Source organism: Balearica regulorum, chromosome 3 (genome assembly GCF_011004875.1).
Source record: "Balearica regulorum gibbericeps isolate bBalReg1 chromosome 3, bBalReg1.pri, whole genome shotgun sequence".
NCBI lineage: Eukaryota > Metazoa > Chordata > Aves > Gruiformes > Gruidae > Balearica > Balearica regulorum.
In genome coordinates this window covers 99710451-99729379 of record NC_046186.1, presented here as the reverse complement: position 1 = coordinate 99729379, position 18929 = coordinate 99710451, and the positions used below count along the sequence as shown (strand labels likewise).

At 41.5% G+C, this 18929-nt stretch overlaps 1 protein-coding gene across 4 annotated transcripts in view; it reads left to right on the top strand.

Annotated features, from left to right (window-relative positions):
* Nucleotides 1-18929, top strand: part of EML4 (EMAP like 4) — a 163107-nt gene that overhangs the window by 57174 nt on the left and 87004 nt on the right. The window contains exon 1 of one of the 4 annotated variants that reach the window (XM_075749150.1): nucleotides 9489-9719. The exons of 2 other annotated variants lie outside the window; for them this stretch is intronic. In XM_075749150.1, coding sequence (XP_075605265.1) covers nucleotides 9653-9719 — 67 coding nt within the window. In that variant the 5' untranslated portion in view covers nucleotides 9489-9652. Of the gene's footprint in view, nucleotides 1-9488; nucleotides 9720-18929 lie in introns of those variants that run through there. One more of the 4 variants, XM_075749151.1, reaches the window with a different exon arrangement.

Here is an 18929-nt window from a genome sequence, read left to right as displayed (position 1 = left end):
GGTGTCAGAATATTGAGCAATTTGACAGAAGAGTGAAAACCTGTGGTTTTGATTGGATGATGCCTCTAAAATTGCTTCAATTCTGTTTCCTTGCAAACTGAATGCATCCTCAAATGCTGCCTAAAGAAATGCATAACATTTAATGAAAACTTCAGGAAAAGGGACCGGAATTTTCTTTTCCTTGGTATTCTAGCCTGTCTTCTCATTGCTACCTACAATTGCTCCTTTAATTCTGGTGTCCTGCAATATAATTTGGTAGTGTATGCTTTCCTTCTAAGGATTTTAATTTATGTTGAAAATAGAAAAAAACATATTTGTGCTGTAAATACAGCCAGTGGAGAAATATAATAAAATGTCCAGCACTACAGGTTTGTTACTTTCAAGCAGATGTTGCTGCAGGCTGTTGTGTTAGTAAGTCTGTAGCACTTGGTTGAAGGAAATAGCTGAGTCTTCCTGTTTATAGAGATAGCAGGCAAAACATTTCTACTAAATAAAACTTACGCTGAAAACGTATTTTTGTCAGTTGCTCAGTGTCCTGTAAGCTGCTGCGATTACAAACTTACTGATAAATAAATCACCGTTACAGTTTGTCTTCTGAAGCTTTGTTTTGACAAAAGCTTTTTAAAAACAATTTAAATTCTTTTGGGGATAGAAAAAGGAAGAATGTGGGAGTTTTGAGGCTTGTATACTGGACTGAGTACTTCAGTTGTCAGATGTGACCTGTGGTATACATGATTAAAAAAAAATAAAAATCTTATTTTTGTTAACTAATTTAGAGCCCTTGACTAAGATTTGGACATCTTTTATGTTTCAAGACTGTCTTGAGACTAGGTCTCTCTCACTTTAAAAATTTGGAATGTGAAAGAAAAACATAGACTGTAAATGTAACGATGCTTTATTATGTCTCTGATCGAAAAGCTGTGTAGCCATGTGCAGTTACAATTCTGTGATACTCCATTTGGCTTTGCGGAGTGCTTTAAACATTGTACAAGCTGATACGAGGAAAAGTGTTTACAGTCCATTTCATAGGGAATACATAATTCAAATCAAAGTTTTATGTTCAGGTGTTCTGTAGGTTAGAGCTTTGTGTTAAAAAAGAAACACGCACAAAAAAAATCCTCAAAACTTGGATTTAAAAAAGTTATTTGTAAAGGTATTTGTCAAGTTTCTGTCTGAAAATCCTGTGGTAGAGTTGTGCTCATACCAGTCTTGATCGTGTAAACTTGCGTGCAAGCAGCTAGTTACATGAAGCAAGCAGCTACTGACTTCATGGACTGGGGATACCCTCTTGTAGTAAGAAAAATAGACATGCTGCCATAGTCTGTATTTCAAAAAAGGTGTGAGCGGGTGGGAAATAGGTTTTATTCTTTTAGCTTACTTCCTATGCAAATATATATAGATTATTCCTTATCCTAAGCCCTCAAGAGCTTAGAGCAGTCAGTACTGATGTCTCTTCTGCTAGTGAAGAAGTTGCTTTTAATTGTAGTCCCATCACCCCTGGTGTCTTAGTCACTTAGATCATGGACTTTGATTCTTCTCAAAGAACAGATGGGTATACTCTTCATCTGAGGCTTGATGAAATTCCTGTTAAAGTCTTGACTTCAGTATGTTTTGGATTGATCTGTTGTTTTCCAGCTCTTATGACTTGAAGGTGACTAGGTAGATCTGGAGTACAGAAGCTTCTTGTGGCGAAGTAAGGACATAGCGAGCTTGATCATATACCGCCGTAACCATCCCACCTCCTAGGGCTGGTGGTTTTGCAGTGTGTGAAAATGCCTCTTACGTAATATGATACCGTCAAATTCCTGTCGCTTCTGACCTTTAGTAGGTCTCTGAAGCTTTGGTGAGATGGATTCTTGGAAAATACAACTGCATTTCTTAAAGCCACCAAGGACCTTCTCCATTTTTCTTGTGTGGTGTTTTTCTGCCATAGCACGGTGTGTCCTTGTCTACACCACAGCTGTTTAATCTGTCAATTCAGTCAGACCTCTACTGCTCACCCCAAAGTTTCCCCTCTCTCTAATTAGCCTTTTTGGTCTTTGCTTCGACCTTTAGCTGTCATTAACAGGATTGATGATCCAGAGGAAGAAATTATTTTTCCTGACCTATAGAACGTTGGTTTGTTTGTTGTTGGTTTTTTTTCTGGCAATATCAACACACATTTCGAGGTCAACTTTGGACTACAGGTCTTGACCTGTGAAAGAGCTACCAATTAAAATGGTGGGTTGCTTCTTGTCTCTGTCCTTTGGTTTTTCTCCAGAGAGTCTGGCAAAGGTATCAGTTGACTCAGGTATTTTTTTATAACATTACTATTCCTACAGGAAGAGTAAATTGGAAATCAATAGCTAATTTTGTGTCAATAATGTTATTCAGACTTTCAAGTAAGCGTGACTTCTAGTCTGGCAGATTACATTTGTTGACTCAGTTGAAAGGTCTCTTTTGACCTCTGTGTGTGAACCAAGCTGGTTCCTTCTAATGACAATTTTTTATCAAACAATTCATGGAAATAGTGTGGCTTGTTCTTCCCATTTTATATTCATCAAGTATTAAAGTCAAGCTGAAATATAATACTGAGAACACCAGTGAAAAAACAAGAATAGTAAACAGGAGTCTCCGTATTTGTCTTTTTTTAAAAAAGTATACGTATATCTTTTATGTTCTTCCAACAGCATAGGTCACAAGCCCTGCCTGAGGATTTCACAACAGTTCAATCTTTTACTTGTAAACAAACCGTGATGTTTATTATCGTGACCCATTTTACTGAGAGTACAAAATCTGCTGTCAACTAAAGGAATGACACGGATATAAAACTGTCTCTACAGATCCCCTTTAAACCAATTTAGTAGTCTGTGCCATCAGAAGGATAATTAATTTATGTACTGTACAGCTGTTATGTGTAATATGTCAAAACTGGGTGGCTGTAAATGATCTTTTGGTAAGGTCAGACTCTGAAGTGTTGTCATAGTTTAAGGTCTGACACCTACATCACATTTGCGTGTACTAGATAATGTTTGATTCAGAGATACTGTGTTTATGCTGCGTGGTCGCAAGTGGAGATTCTTCCTCAGGTGGAAGATTTGGGTTCTGCTGGCGTATGCAAAAGTCTGGAAGCTGAAAGGTGTTCCTAGCCATCTGTTTTAAGCCAGACTAGTGTCTGTGGTTTTTCTTCCTCATTTACATGCCATACCAAGATGCGTGGTTATGTCTGAGCCACCCTCTGGGATGCATTTCCCATCCCTATCTGCTGCCCAGAGAGTAGCCTTCTGCGCGCGACAAGGATTGCGTCGTCCCTGCGCGCTGCTGAGCCGGTCACCCGCTGTGCGAGCCCTTGGTGCATCCACAAGTCTTGTGCTGCACATCCTCAATAAAAATTAGTTTTGTGTGAAGGATTGCCCTTTTTGTTGGTGGTGTTTTTGTACAGGCTTTTCTACTTCTTCAGCATCTCAAAGTGGATAGTAAATGAGAAACTCTCTGGTCTCTTAATGGACTCTTTCAAATTCTGGAGTTTTTTTACACTTGATTTAGTTTATTTTTTTACTACTTTTAAAAATAGTAAAAATAGTCAACATCGCAGCAACATGCTAGTGGAAACAGCCAATGTTTGGAAATGTTTTGATATGCAAGAATAACATTTAATCTTTTTTTTTTTCTGAAAGACTACACAACTCTTAAGCAGTGTAATATTTCTAGAAGTAGATACTTTATTTTGAAAGTGCTTTGTTAGAAAACACTTTTGCAGTTGGTCTCTCCCCCACTGTTTCCCCACTTCTGCATGACAAAAGCAACATTTTTCTTTGTTGGCATGAGCTAAATGATTAGACGGTAGTTACTTAACTATAGCTAGTCCATAACCATAGCTTTGGTATGACTAAGACTACCAGTTAGTCGTCTTTATTAAGAATCAAACTTTTGCTGATCACTTTCAGAAAATGGAAGTGCTTCTTATTTGATATGTATGATTTACCTGTAGCTTTAAAATTTTCTCTTATGCAAAACTTCTACGGTTGAAGCTGCGTAGGTTCTTGACCAGAGACAAAACTGTGATTATCTCCACAAAAATACAGACTGCACTTAAGGAGGATGCTGCTGTTCAGACTCTTCCTTTTCTCAGGGGCAAGGTCGCACATTTTCATGGGTCACCATGTAGGATACACGGTTTGGGCTGTAGTCTTGAATAGGTGCCCAAAATAAAATTTTTTGTGGCTGTGTTTTAGGTATAATACATTTTCATCTTGTTTGCTGGCTCTTTCCATACTGCATTTGATGGGTAGGCAGGAAAGCAGCTGCAAGCAGTCTGCTGTGCAAGTGCTCCAAGCAGGCAGCGGAAGGCATGCTACAGCTGTGGTTTGATGTTATGCTTGGTGAAATACCAGCCTTAAATATTGCCACCCTTCCTACTCGCCACATCAGCCTGCTGCCACCTCCGTTGCTTTGGCGCAGCTGCCTCTGCAGGTCTGTGACAAACTGGAGTAAGCAGCTGATGCAGCAGAAAAACCGCCTGCCACAAATAGACGTTCAGGTGGTTATTCCTAAAATATGTATTTGCATTGGGAAGGTCTTTTATTGTTTGTGGGTTTTGGTGGCAGGATTTTTTGGGGGTTTGGTTTGATTTTTATTTTTTTTTTCCAAATTGAGTTTTGGGGTATATGATTATATATACAGATTTTTTTTTTTTAAGTTAGGTAATGTGGTTTTGGGAAAAAAAATTCCCCCATTCAGATCCCTTTGCTGGGATGGTTGGCCGCATGGATGTGGGCATGGTTTAGTTCTGGAGAACAGCCTCAGGACAGCTTTTAAGATGCGATGTACAACTGTTGTTTCTTACGTTTTCTGCAAGCTAGCTCTGTTTGAGGAAAACGCCTGTAGGATGAAGGAGCTGAGTTTTGAGTCTAGGAGGGGTGATAAGGGAACAGCCTCCAGCCCAGCTGTGTGCTCTCTGCCATGTCCTGCCCTGGCACTGCTTGCTCGGGGACTTCATGCTCTTCTGTATCGGTTCTTGTTTCACTCAGTTTTCTGGCAAGGAAAGGTGATTTACAAGCGTTGCTGTTTCACAATCACCTTAAGTCATCCACGGGCAGAGCTGCTGTTGACGGGCACGGTTCCCGCCGCCCTTTCAGAGGGTGCTGCCACCTCCTTGCTGCTGCAACACAGTTCGTTGTGCCATACACCACAGGACTGGCCTGGTGAGTTTTCCTGCGTCGGTGCCGATGGGTTGGTTTTCATGCTGTTCAGTCTCCTGGTGTGCTTCCCTGTGCAGCCCTGTGAGCGGTTGTGCCAGCGGCAGGAGCAGGATGAGGATGCAGGAGAAAGGGCAAGGGATGCTTATTTTAGCAGTAGTGCTGCCCTATGCCAACTGTAAGTGACCTTAATCGTAGCCGAAGATTGTGCCTTCCGTCACTCTTGGTATTAATGCTTCAGAGAATGGGACTTTAATAGGTTTTATCACAGTGCCAGCACCTGGGGTGGGGTGAGCAGAGCCTGCCGCGTGGCGCAGGTGTTACTGGGGGCACTGGGTCCTGTGGGGCCATCCTTGTCCTTCATAACTTCGTAACCTCTGCGCACCTCCCAGCTCCTGTGGGAAACAAGCCTGATGCAATGAGCGTCCTTAACTGAAGTGTGTATTTTAAAACTCTGCCTAATTATTTTTGTCTCATCTGATGAGATGGTTTTGATCTGTTGTGCTAGTTAGGTGATTACAGATAAAACGTCATTTTAAAAACACAGTCGATTTCAGAAAGGATATTCCCCCCCCCCCCCCCCGCCCAAGGAAGAAGCAATAAAAGGCTTCAAGTCTTTAGGAACTGGGTGGTTATTAAAGAAATCCTTGTTATTCTCTCTTTTCCATGGGGTGAAGATAACACTGGAACAGAGATGCATGCAGCTGCTGAAAAGTGACAGTGTTTGGCCATGAGGTTAATTGCCAAGTGAAACATTGTTGCAGTTTCTTTTCAGATAGAAGAAAGCAAAATAGTTGAAGGCTTGTTTGCCGGTGGAAACACGATTGGTTTTATACATATGAAGCAACAGAACTAACTAGTGCTGCCCTCTTGCAGCTCAGCAGCAAGAGCCATTAAACTAGTCTCAGTACAGTTAGCGCTTTATATTGTTTAGGTACAGTTATAGCTGCGGGTTTTCTGAGGGAAAGGTCGGTAGGGAGAGTTTCCAGTAATCCTTTGAAGGGAAGATAAGGTGATTGCCTCATGCAGCAGCTCTTGGATCTACAATCTCCTAAACCTGAGGGAGATGAAGAGAGCCTTGTTCCATGAAGAGAAGCTTAAACTTTTTCCAAATTTCATGTAACTGCAGGCATTTTCTTGGTAGCCGGATCACTTGTCAAGGAAACTCAATAAATAATCTTCCTCTTTGGTTTTTAATTATTAAAGGCATCTTGGGGACAAGGTGTCTATTCTGCAGTCTGTGCAGCTGGGGGTGCAGTGGCTTTGGTGGGGGCACCCCTAGTTTCCTTGGCTGGGTCTGGGTCACTGAAAGGCAACGGTTGGGGTGTGGGGCTGGGGACCCACACCTTCCTCAACTTCACATGGAAGTGATGACTCCAAAGAGTTCATGGCTTCCTATGACTCTCTTTAAAAGCTGGAGGAACTGTTTGCTCCCACCTCTGAAAAAAATGTGGGTTGCAGCGCTTTCTGGTGTGTGAAAACCTGAAGTGTCTAAAATGACTCATTTCATCAGTTCATAATCTGGCTGCTGCTGTGGTCTTTGAGACATCCGCTGTTCTTACCACATGTGTGTAATCTGTATGTGGGGGACAAACACGCAAAATAAATTCTGTGCTTGTATAACGTACCTGGCTGTATTCCTGATCTTTAACTTATTTTAGATTGAAGGGGGGTTGTTTGGTTGGTTGTTTTTTTCCCCCGTGGTGTAACATTGTATTTTGCACCACTAGTTTTCTGAGTTGTTTTTTTTTTTTTTTCTAGGTGAAGGTTACTCATCATTTGTGCCTACCTAAAGTACTTAAGAAGAGTACCTCCTCATCCCCTGCCATTCTTGTTAAGTAATAGCAGGGAAGAGGAGCCTGAGATGATGTTTAAGCCTGAAAAGGTTAGAGGTAGACAGCTGTTGAAGATAGCAGGATGGCTTAGAAGGACAGGTATGGGCCAGAGCTAGAAGAGAGAAAAATCCTAATGAGGACTTTAAGGCTTTCATGAAAGATTTAAAGACAAATCAAGGAATTTTGGTCTAAATCCTCAGCCCAGCAGGCAACAGGTGATGGGTGGACTGAGTCTGCTTCTGCCATTTTCAAGGTGAGCTGTATACAGTGGGCCATCTGAAATCTTATTTCAAACGTTAGCGTTCAGAGGTTCATTCTGAAGGTGCTCTGACATTTGCTTTGGTTCCTTCTGCCTCACCTCTATGCTCTTGATTCAGCAGGCATTAAGCTCTGTTTAAAATACTGCCCTAATGCAACTTTTTTTTTTCTTCTATGCTGAGGAAATCCTTTCTTTTTAGAGCTAAAAATTAGGGTCATAGATACATGGAAATAGCAGTATTTCGTATCCTTTTAGTACAGTAAGAGTTCCTAATTTTTTTTATACGAGATGTTTTACTCTAAAAATGAGAAATTCTAAAAAAATTATTAGTTTGAACTACATTGTATGCTTCTTGCCAGTTGTATGTAATCTGTCTTCATTTGGAGCACTAACAGGCACTCAAAATTGCAAATCAAGCCTCTTTCTGCTCTCTGTGCTGGTCTTTACCAGCACATACAATGTCTGTTTGGACTCATGGAGGATTTTTGCCCCCAATTTCTTTCAAGGCTTCATAGTTGTATTAGGAAGGATGTTGAGTTTGAGGCGATACCAAAATGTATGTCTGTGCACATCAAGTAATTCTATGTGTCCAACCCACCCAAGATAAGACTCAGTGTTTCCTCTTGCAGTGAAGATTGTTTAATCTAATGATGTGATGCAACATAGTGGTTGGGACAAGTTGGAAGCATGGGTTCTTGGTCAATCCCAGTGCCATGGCTGTGTGTGGAGGCCCTTGGCTTCATTAGAGCCCTTTCCTTAATTGCGGATCCTTGCCTTTTACCCTTTATCATCTTCCACTGTTTAGTTTCTTAATCCCTTCCTTTTATTAATCACAGTAGTTGTCTGGCTGGCTTCATACTGCGGAGCTGTGTTCAGCTGACTGCCTTTCTCTTTTTTTTTTAAGTCACTGAAGAGGTCGATTGCTCCAATGTGTCGGGACCTGCTGGAAAAGGGAGATACTGCTGAAATTATGCAGATTGCTAATTCTGGGGAAAACACAGAAAACCCATTCTGTGTGTCTTAACTATATGTGTTGTTATGAACCTTCTTATTGACCGTTTGTGAGGGTGGAAAAAAGTGCTGCCCCTCCTTGTTTTTTGAATGGAGACATGGACTTTCCCCTACGTGTGGGTTTTTTATTGTTGTTTTTGTTTTTTTACTCTCCCAGTTATCTGGAAATCAAAACTTTAATCCAGAGTTACTTAATACGCTTACAAAGCTTGAAAATGATAAACTATTTCAAGTATGATAGAGCGAAGAAGCAAAATATATGCAGTACATATTCACAAATAGTTTTGTTTTGACATTTATCTTGGTGTAGTGATTCTGCCAATTGGCTTCAGGCACGGCTACCAAAAGAATGAACACATGTTGCATTCATTAGTTCTCATCTGGCTGTGCTTCATCCTGCAAGACAGACAAAATCACGATCACGCTAAATAGATTGTAATGCGTTTGTAATACGAGTTCCCTTCTGCTGAATACAACGATAGCTTTGCAAAACTGCTGCTTTTAAGCCACGGTATTTGCTGCGTTTTAATATAATGGATACGAGTATATTGCCAGTGATGTCATTGCTTTTTCATCTCGAATGATGTCATATGAAAAATATTTAAATATAATACTAAACAAACAACAACTCGCTTCCTCCCCCTCCCGTGTGAACTTTTCATGTCACGTTGTGCTTTGACTGACGTTAGGTCTGTGGTGTTTCTGACACACAGACACACATGCTTTGGAACAGTAACGGTTTATCTTGAATTCACCAAGTACAGAAATTCCTTTTCATTAGTCATTTGTGGCAGTTCTTTCTGCAGAGACCGAGGGCAAATTGATCGCTCTTGGCTTTTTATCGTTAGTGTCACAAATTTAAAACGGGCCGTAGGTACCTTGTGGTGCAGCACGATCGGAAAGGGGGATGGCAGGTTGCCCGTGCGACAGCCCAGTTACTGTGATTTCAGATGGGAGGGCTGCAAGACCCCGTCTGCGTGTAAACAGCAGCCGGTTTCCTGCGTGGAAGCAGGTCGGCGAGCTCCGCTTCCCTTCAGAAAAGGCATGTAAGCCATAACGCCGTGGTGGTTGAGGGCTAGCAGCGTTCCTGCGCCCAGCGAGTGCCTGTGCGAGCGCATGGCTGACGTCTGAGGGTTAGCCACTCCCTGCGGCAGCCGCCGAGTTCTGTCCCTATCCCACCCCCTCCAGCCTCTCGCTCTTGCCGGGGCTGCGGGGAGAGGCAGCGGGGACCAGCCGCCACCGGCAGCGCTTCGCGGCCCGGGAGGGTTTCCTCAGAGCCCGCGGCATGCCGGCCACGTCGGGACGCGGGGGCTCGCTCTGAGCCTTGCCACGAGCCGGCTTGGCGTCACTTGCCAGCATCAGTGAGAGGAATGGAAGACAGCTTGCCCTGCCTGGCCGCAGCCTGCGACCCCTCGGCGCTCGTCAACTTCTGCACGGGTAACGTACCGCCGCCTGCCCCGCGCGGGGAGGGCCCGCCGTGCACCCCCATGCACCGCTGCGCTCCTCCGGCGTGTGAGGGATCCCTGGAAATGACCTCCAGCTCTTTTCCTTCAGTAGTTCCCTTCCCTGGAAGGGAAAAGGGGAAATTTGTAAAGTAAATACTGGGGTAAATATTTATCTGTGCGATTTAAGTTAACTCTGCGCCCTCATTAGCAGCTGGCAAGGTGTGCTTACTCAGAGTGAGGTGGCTCGCTGTGGTGCAGCATCCTAACCTGAGAAAATTAAAAGAATAAATCTAAGTAAAAATTTTGATATATGTGGACAGCAGAGAAAATAGCAGGAAGATAATGACAAAGTTAATGCTTGCTGGACGGAAGGCTCCTGGCGCGGCGGCTCCAGCGATGTGGGTGCTCACGCTGCGGCCTCGGCGGCGAGGGTCCAGCCGGGCGTCCCAGCGTGGCCCTTAAACTGGGAAGGGGAAGTATTTTGTAGAAGAGACCCTTTGCAGCCCACGGGAAAGAGCTGCTTCTGCGTGTCCAGTCTTTCCTTTCGACCTCTCAGTTTGGCGCCTTACGAAGGACAAGCGGGAGGAAGCCCCCACGGGCGGGAAGCGTGGGCTGCCTGCCGGCCTCTCAGGCAGGAGGCAGTAAAGGCTCATTCAAAGTAGGTAGTTCATAACTCTGCTGCGGCACGCAGAGCGTCGCTATACTTTTTGTGTGTGTTTAAACAGGTATTTGCCCTTCGGAACTTAAGTTCCCCCCCCCCCCCCCCCCCTTATTTTTATGAGTGTCATAGCAGGAATGAAATACTTCAACGCATATTTCCTTTCTTTAAACAGCTGCTATCAAACCTGCCTCTCTTGAGTGTTAATCGGGTGATTAATTGCAGCATTCTTGCTTTATCAACCAAAAGTATAGTTAAGTCTTAAAAAAGACCAACCAAACAAATAACCTCCACCTATAGATTAGATCAGAGATAAAATGTATACCCCTTGTATACGGTAGTAGAAGTGCGTTGTTGGGAATGAAACGTCACTGAGCAGCTCTTCTTTGTTTGCTGATTCATTCCGTGCGGGTTTAGTACGAATACAGCATCTTGCATAGAAAAACTTACACTTCTGGCCTAAAATACGATGGTCAACAGGAAAGTTTGTTTAAAAAAAAAAATACGGGCAGGTATTTAATGCATATGTTTCTCTGTGTATTTAGTGGGAGAAAGGAATGACCTTGCTACAGTGTAATTTCTTAAAGCGAGCAATGCACTGTACTTTATCTGCTTCAGAATTCAAAGCATTCGGTTTAGAATTCAAGATGTTGCAATGCTCAGGAAAGAGGGAGGGTGAATTCGAAATTTTAAAATTGCAAGTGCCTCATACAATCGGCTCGCAAGGATTTTTATGGTAGAAAAGAAAGGCTAATGTTTAACTGTTTATCTTCAGAACAAAATTGAAAACAGCAGCAATTTCTATGGCTTTAACTTGCAACTTTGTTACTGATGAGTAAAAGTTTATGTTAAGACATTTCCATTGACTTTAATGGCTTTTAGCAAGAGTTTTCTGTGATCGTCTGTAAAAAAATATAGCAGTGTCTCAGACTTGAGCTTGAGGCATATCTTGAATTTCAGAAGTAAGCGTGATATGATGGGCTTGCCTTTTTGAGATTTGTCTAGAAAACCAGCAGAATAATGTGCAAGGAATGCATTCTTTTCTCAAAGTGTCTGTTCTACTTTAAAATTTTTTCCTGCGTCTTAGAAAAGAATTTTGACTAAAACCTTGGTACAAGACCGAGGATTTTGCTGAATAAGAGTTAAAGACAGCATTTGTACTTAAAAGAAAATGTGGCTTTGGATACTTTTAGCAGTGTATATACGTATATTCTGCTGATTTAAAACTTGATTCCCACTTACATCATTAAACCTAATGTACCTTTATATAAAGTTTTCTGAGGAATGTGTGTTGGCTGGCAAGTAAACTTAGAGCGATAAGAAACTACTATGATGGAGAATTAACAAGTGCTTTGTTCATATGAAATTTCTAACCTCATCCTTGAGAGCTCCTTGCCTTGAGGGGTTTTAGCAGCTTTGCAGTGGTAACAAGTAGGAAAAAGCCTGAGATTTAGCTGTAGAAAGAATTTAAATATTTTTTTTTGCCATACATGCTCATTCTTGCTTTATTTGAAGGAGATTAAGGCTTTGTAATAGCAGTAGGGTATTTCAGATGAGGTTTTGGGGGATAACTACTTTTTAAATAAATATCCTGTAGTGATATTCTCTTCTATAGGAACTTCTCTACCTTTAATTCTGATTGTTTTGTGCACGGGTATCATTGTACATATGTCCAATTACTTATTTCTTGGCAAAGCTTAAAATAAGTTCTTAATTCAGCAGTGAAGAACTAGCACTTTTAACATATGGAACAGCGGTGCTGATGGGCAGCTTAATCAGGTTTTTTTAAAAAAGCTTGTTTGATGTCAGTAGGCACAACTTCTTCTTTCTACTTGTATTTAGTTAGCCTTTTATAACTAAAGCTAAGGCAAGGGCTTATGTCATAACACGTCCCTTCAGGAAGATCTTAGCTATCAAATTAGATCTGAGCTAGAATTTAGCTCAGGTGATACAGATCAGGATAGAAATTTTGAGTTTGACCAAGGGAAATATTTACCTGCAAACAAAACTTTAGTTTTGTGTGCTTCTTGATTAAATACTTGCCTCCAATGACACTTAGCATTGTAAACAGTATTTTAAGTGGAAAAAACCCGACACCAGTGTCCCCAGATTTGTAAACTTCATTGCTTTCAGACTCTTAAATTGATTTGGATACATTTACCTTTAATGTTAAGACTAGTAGAGAGTTGGCTTTGGTGGTGGTTCACAGTGAGGATTTGCCAGTTGCTGGAGGTGTTGATGGTAAAGGTGGCAGGCTTTTTTCTTTCTAGTCCCTGTTATGTAGGCAAAAATAGACAAATTTGATGTGGAAGTCCCACTTTCAGCTTGATATTTTACCTAAAATGGTTAGATACTGGATGGGGACCAGTTAAATATCAAATATCAGCCTATTTCGGGGTTTACATCTCCCCAAGTCATGTTTTTTTTAATAGTCTCAGACTGCTACAGCTACAACGTTTGTGTTGATGCAGTGAAGCCTTTTTAAACAAGACAACTTTTGTTGTAATTGCATTGAAAACTTTTGAGCTAGCCTTACTCTAGGCACTGCGAGTAATAATGATGATAAATGTAAAACTCCATATCACTATCTTAATAATTTTTAAAAAATAAAATTAAGAAGTCGGAATCCTTTTAGTTGATTCACCTAAAATGTTACAATGTTCAATGTTCGTTTAAAAAATAAACTTGCTGTAGGTTTCAGTATATTTGACACACGATTTAAAAATGTGAGAGTCAGTGCTGTCGTAGCTAGTTTCAAAACGACTTTAAATTATTTGTTCTGAGTAATTGTTAACTAATCAATCCACATTATCATTTCCATCTCCCAAAAGTATCAGACTCAGAGCAAGCGCTCCTCCCTTCAGTTGATAGATTTTTACGAAGGAGGGGAGAATTCCCACCAGCCTGCCTTATAAACCCACGCTGGCTTACCTAGCACGAGAATTCCAGCTGGCGAGATTGGGGAAGGCTTTTGACGTACCGTGAGCGCTGCTGTGGGTCCGAATCCAGCGTTCAGCGAGCAGCCGTTTGTGCTGGGCGATGGGGGTCAGGCTTGCTGAATGGCCCAAGATTCATTTAAGTGTTTTTGCTGTTGGGAAGTTATATTAGTAGTAAAGAGGTTTGAAGAATTAAAAGCTGTATTAGGATAGTATTGTCCACAGTCCTGGGCTAGAACTGTTAATAGTTACTCTGAACTTCCTTTCCTGTTTTCCAGAAAAAAACCTAATTGATCGTAGCTCGCTTAAAGAACTGCAGTGAGTTTCCTGGGTGGAGGAGGCAGAGTACTTTATTTCCTAGAAATAATGAAATGCCACCCAGCTATTCCGTAAGAGCTATGGGCCCTTCTCCCCAGGGTTATGGTAGTCCAAATACTTTAAGCTGTATATTGGGAAAATTCTCTGCTTCCTGTTGATCTCCTGACAAAAGGGCAAACTGGTTCCTACCAGGAGGAACAGTAGTCACCAACAAACGAATGCAAAGGGTTGCATTTGTGTAGACATGGCCATTCATGCTTCTAACTGAGGGGCTTAAATGCCTGGAAATGAGCCTTTCTGAAGGTAGGGGTGGATGGGACATCACTCTCCTTTTGTATGCTTCTTTGCTAATTATTCTGTACTTTATAGAAGGAGATGATGACAGCCACCACTCTTTACTGGCTTAATTGTCCACATGAGTTCACCATCTTCAGTTAGGATCCTTGTCTTATGTCTAGAGGTGAAAGTTTGTGAAAGTACCATTGCTGCCTCTTATGCCGCCATAGGTCTACTAAAATTTGCAGAATAATGTATACTTGTTTTTAAGTTCTACTTCCTTATCAGGTTAGTATAGTTTTACTTACCACCTTCTACTAAATTGGCAGGCTTAAATGGAGCTTTTATTGAGTGGTTATATTGAGTAATTATAAGCACAGTTGGACTAAGCAGTATTTACTTGCTTCATGAGTTAGCTGAGCTTATGTTTAATGAAGTGAGCTGTAAACTTGATGGGCTAGCTGTTTCCAGGCTTCATTACATTAAATTTATTGTCAAAGTCCCATTTCCTCTTCAGATACTGCCTCCTTTCCAGGTAACCGAGAGAAGGGATGTGCCTGGTCTGACCTGGCTGCGTGCAGGTGGCATTGCACGGAAGCGCAGAGATCCCTCTGTCAGGGCAAATGTGGTGTCTGACTGCACGTCACCGACTGTAGATGTGCTGTAAATGTTTGCTTGTACACAGCTTGTTAAAAATCTTTTGATGTATGTCTCAACTGATAAACAAAAAAAAGTATATCTGGTACGTACTTGGGTAAATATCTGCATTATTACACTATAGCACGTCTAAATATCTGCAGTATTGCATTGTAGCAGTGTTGCTATGAGGATACAACATAAAATTATAGCTATTGTAACTGTCCATAGGAGTTTCCATTTCACACTGTTTAGAAGATTAATCCTTAGCCTGACTCAATGGAAAGTCTCATTTCTTTAACTTGATAGTTAACTTTCAAAACTGTGGTTACATTTTTTGGTAATGTTCCTTCTCCTCTGCCTGTTTGGGTCTCTGTCTCGCTTCTAACAGTTCTAGGAATACGTATTAGTCATCAAAAGGAGGTTGAAGAGATAATGATGACTTGTGCAGGGTAACGGTTAGCATTTTCTTAGCAGTCACAGAAGGTAATTGCAAGGTGAAGTAACTGCAAGCCACACTCGAAGTTACTGAAGTATTGAAATTGGTGCAATAGCAAAGGTACAGTTGACGCAGCAAACCTGTCATTAAAGGTCAGATAAAAAGGTTCAGACTGCACACACTTTCTCAGCACTGAGTCTTTGCTTTCAAATTTTGAGTAATGCCCAGATTAAGAAACCTAAGAAAGTACCTTTATAAACCCTACCTCACACCCCTGCTTCACACAGATAAGTAAATTAATCAGGAAAGCTGCAGCGAAACTTCCCATTTGCAGCATGCAAAACTAAAGTGCTTCTTCAATGTGCTCATTCTGCAATGAGACAGAGCGGCTCCAAGAGCAGAACTTGCAAAGAAACACAGCAAAACTGCTGGGCATGCAGAACCTGTCCTGCGAGCAGGGAAGGAGAAGGAATGATCAGATGTGGCAGTCATTAGTCACAGTTGTTTATTGTGTGATGAGAAGATGCTCTCATGTATCATAAAAGCAATTTAGGAACCATGTCTTCTGCCTTTGCTCTTCTCTCATAGCACTCTTTTTGTTCTTCATATGCTCTAAAAATGCATAAATTTGTTGGGTTTTGCCCTTGTTTGCCTGTGCTGTTCTTCAGAAGCATTTAAAACCATGACAAAACCCACAGCCAGATTTCTGGTGCCTGTGAAATGCATCAAAGGGACCATTCCCTTCAACAAAAAGCTGATTGAGTTGGTCCTTCAGGTTTTTACGTGCTGCCGCCACTGTTGCTTTTACCGTTTTGCTCAGTGGCTTAAGTGAGCAATAAGGTTTTTTGTGGGGTTGGTTTTTTTAGATGATAAAGGGGCAAAAATTGGAGCTGGAAGTGGCTTTTGATTCCTGAGTGACTTGCAGTGATCACGTGCAGTTTCTATATCGGGATTGCATTGCGTGGCTGGTGGTGAAGTGGCCCTGTGGGCTGTTGGGCAGGAGCCTGGCAGGGGCAAAGCCGTGCTCCTGGCCCCCGCTCCCTCCGCAGCAGAGCAGTGGTGCCGCTGGGGCAGGGTCACTTGTCCTCTCCACCTGCAGGCTGACGCCGGGAGGTCTTCCCCAGCTCTCGGAGGCGTACAGGCTGCATTTTGTCCCTCGTACGAGGACGTTTTGCTACGCAGGTTGCAAAGGATGGTCACACCTAGTTAGAGTGTGGGCTTGCACACGAGCTGCAGAGGGCTAAGCGAAGGCGGAAACTTACCGCGTGTTGACACAGTGCGTTAGTAAATGTGGATTAGTAGGTTAAACAGCCTGGTGTTTTCTCTTGAGTAAGAGTGTGCGCTTGAGTAGTTACTACGTGGAAGCTGTGATGCTGTTAACTCCTCTTGGACTCACTCCCTGGTAGCTCATGTGGCCGTTCCCCAGGTCGTGGCCCAAAGAATATGCTCATACTAACTCAGTTTTAATTCTTTCCTGCTAATGCTAAAAATAAAATGAAATTCATAAAAGAAGATTATACAAAAACTAGAAGATGCTGAAAATGTATAAAATGATTTTGTTCTTACTGATGTATTCTGTTGTGGCAGGGAGGATCCTTTTCATGCATGAAGGATCCTGTTATTTTGGCTGGCAGTATTATGCAAAATAACATGCTCCTGGATGGTTCTTTTATACATATAAATAGCTGAATTAGTATAGCTAATGCTTAATAAGTGTATGTGCAATTAATCAATCTTAAAACATAAGCATTAAAGGAATAAACTGGATAATTCCATGGTTTAAGATGATAGCTGCTTTCAGAATAACTATTATTTTTTGCCTTTAGATTGTTCCCCCCCACAGATATCAAACAAGGTAATAGGAATCTCCAGTGTTTTTAAAAAGGGAAGAGGACTGAACTGCAAACACTGGAGACCTACAATATATAGCTTTTTCCAGTATATTTTTCATCTCCTTAGTTTGAAGTGTCTTAGTATGAAACCGTAGACTCTCTTTCCATAGGTTGCGAGGAGTTTTTACCTAGCATCGCCGTTCCTGATGTGTTACAGAAAGCTGGAAGTGATACCCTGTGTACTGAAGAGAGGAGCTTTGGGGTGGCTCTGCGAGGGAGCGCAGGCAGGTTGAGCAGCAACAGAGCGGCTGCCTGCTGGCATCAGTGCTAGCGTATGTTTGCAGCAAAATGTTCCTGCTTTTTTTTTTTTTTTTTTTTTTTTAAACTTGTGTACTTTAGTGCATGAAGATTGCCATTCCTGAGGAAACTTTGCTTGGTGACGTTTCTTGGTTGGTTAATTCCTTGATTTTGGGGGGAAAAAGAAGAAAATGGGCAAAAAGGCAGCTTATTCCTGGTTCATGACACTGCTGTTATAGTCACAACCAGATTTAATTCTTGTTTCCTTTATCAAGTGTTTGTAGAACTTGATCATTTCTAACACCAGACCCATCCAGGATCAGTCCTGTATCCCTTGCTCTTTGTAGGGATGTTTAGCTGACAACTGTTACTTTGTAGCAAATAGCGGGAAAAGAAAACGGAAGATTTTTCCCGCTTCAGAGGCTCCATCCGTGGAAATAACAGATTAGAAGTAATCTGTTTGTGATGTATTTAAGCAACTTTGATGGTAATATGGTCCCTTTTATGTTAACAAAATTGGGTAGATGTTCCACATAAGAAATATATGTGTTTTTCTGAAGGATCCTTTGAGAAGGAAGGAAAAGGTATCCCTGTGATAGGTGATGTTTTTCCCATGCAGCCAAATTCTGTGATGGTTTCATATGATTTATCAATAGTGATTACGACACTTCCATTTTCTGTAGGACTTGTACATAAAATATGTTCAAGGTGAAATTTTAGAAGGTCTTAGCCTGCTTGCGTCGTCCAAAATGTTCTGCCCTGTGATTTTTTTTCTCTGAGAAGCTGTAGCATCGCATAACACTGTTTCCATGCACTTGTGTTTGCTTGCAGGTGAACCGATTCTGAAACCTGCTTTGTGGCTTAGCCTAAATGAAGATGAGACTTAATTCCTCCATTTCCAGTGGAATTTTCCATTTTAGGCATAATAGTGCCAGGATTAGCTACTGAAATTGTCATTGAAGCTGGCTTCATTTTTATGTATTCATTTCTGTGAAAGCAGCCTAACTATAGCTTTTTAAAATGTAAATATAGTCATGCATATAGAAGTCTGCCATGCTGTTCAAGAGTTCTTTCTCTTCATGAATTAAATTAGTTTAATTTCACAGTTACCTTGTTTGTTTGTAGAGCATTTGTGGAAACTTTTTGTTGGTAATGTCCTTACTACAGAAAACGTGGCAACGCTTGATGGTATATCTGCAGCGCGAATTGTTTAAAAGATTGCTGCAATTATTTGTAAAATAATAAAGGTTAATATTAAGTATTTCTACAGCTGTTCAGATGCAGCATGTTGCAGAATGGCAGGACTGATGATCAGGCAATTGGTCTACTGTCAGGCAGCAGCAGCAGCCGCAGCGGCAGGAAAGGTGTGAGCAATGCTTTCCACCCACACCTTGTTTATAGGTGTTAACTTCAAAGCTTCGCTGGGGCTGTTTAATTACGAACGTAATAAAACAAAAGGAGCTTAACTAGAGAACTAGTCAGTTTTTAAATTGTATTTATGCTCGGTTCCCCTTTTTGGAGATGGCTCTTGATTTATACCAGTAGAGATATTTCTTCTTGCTGTCTGGTCTGAAACGTTTTCTATGATACACAATGTGCAAATATTCCCTTTATTTCTCAATACGTGCTCCTCTGTAGTAATTGAAATGGAGATTGTGACTAATATGCAATGAGTAGTTGTAGATACTACCTTACAGGTTGGCTGTGTGGGAGTCATTCAGCTTGTGCTTTCTCCTTGAAACTAAGCAGACAGCTTAGCAGCGTCTATACTATGACTAGTCTGTACAGAGACATTTTAGTTCTTTTCTAT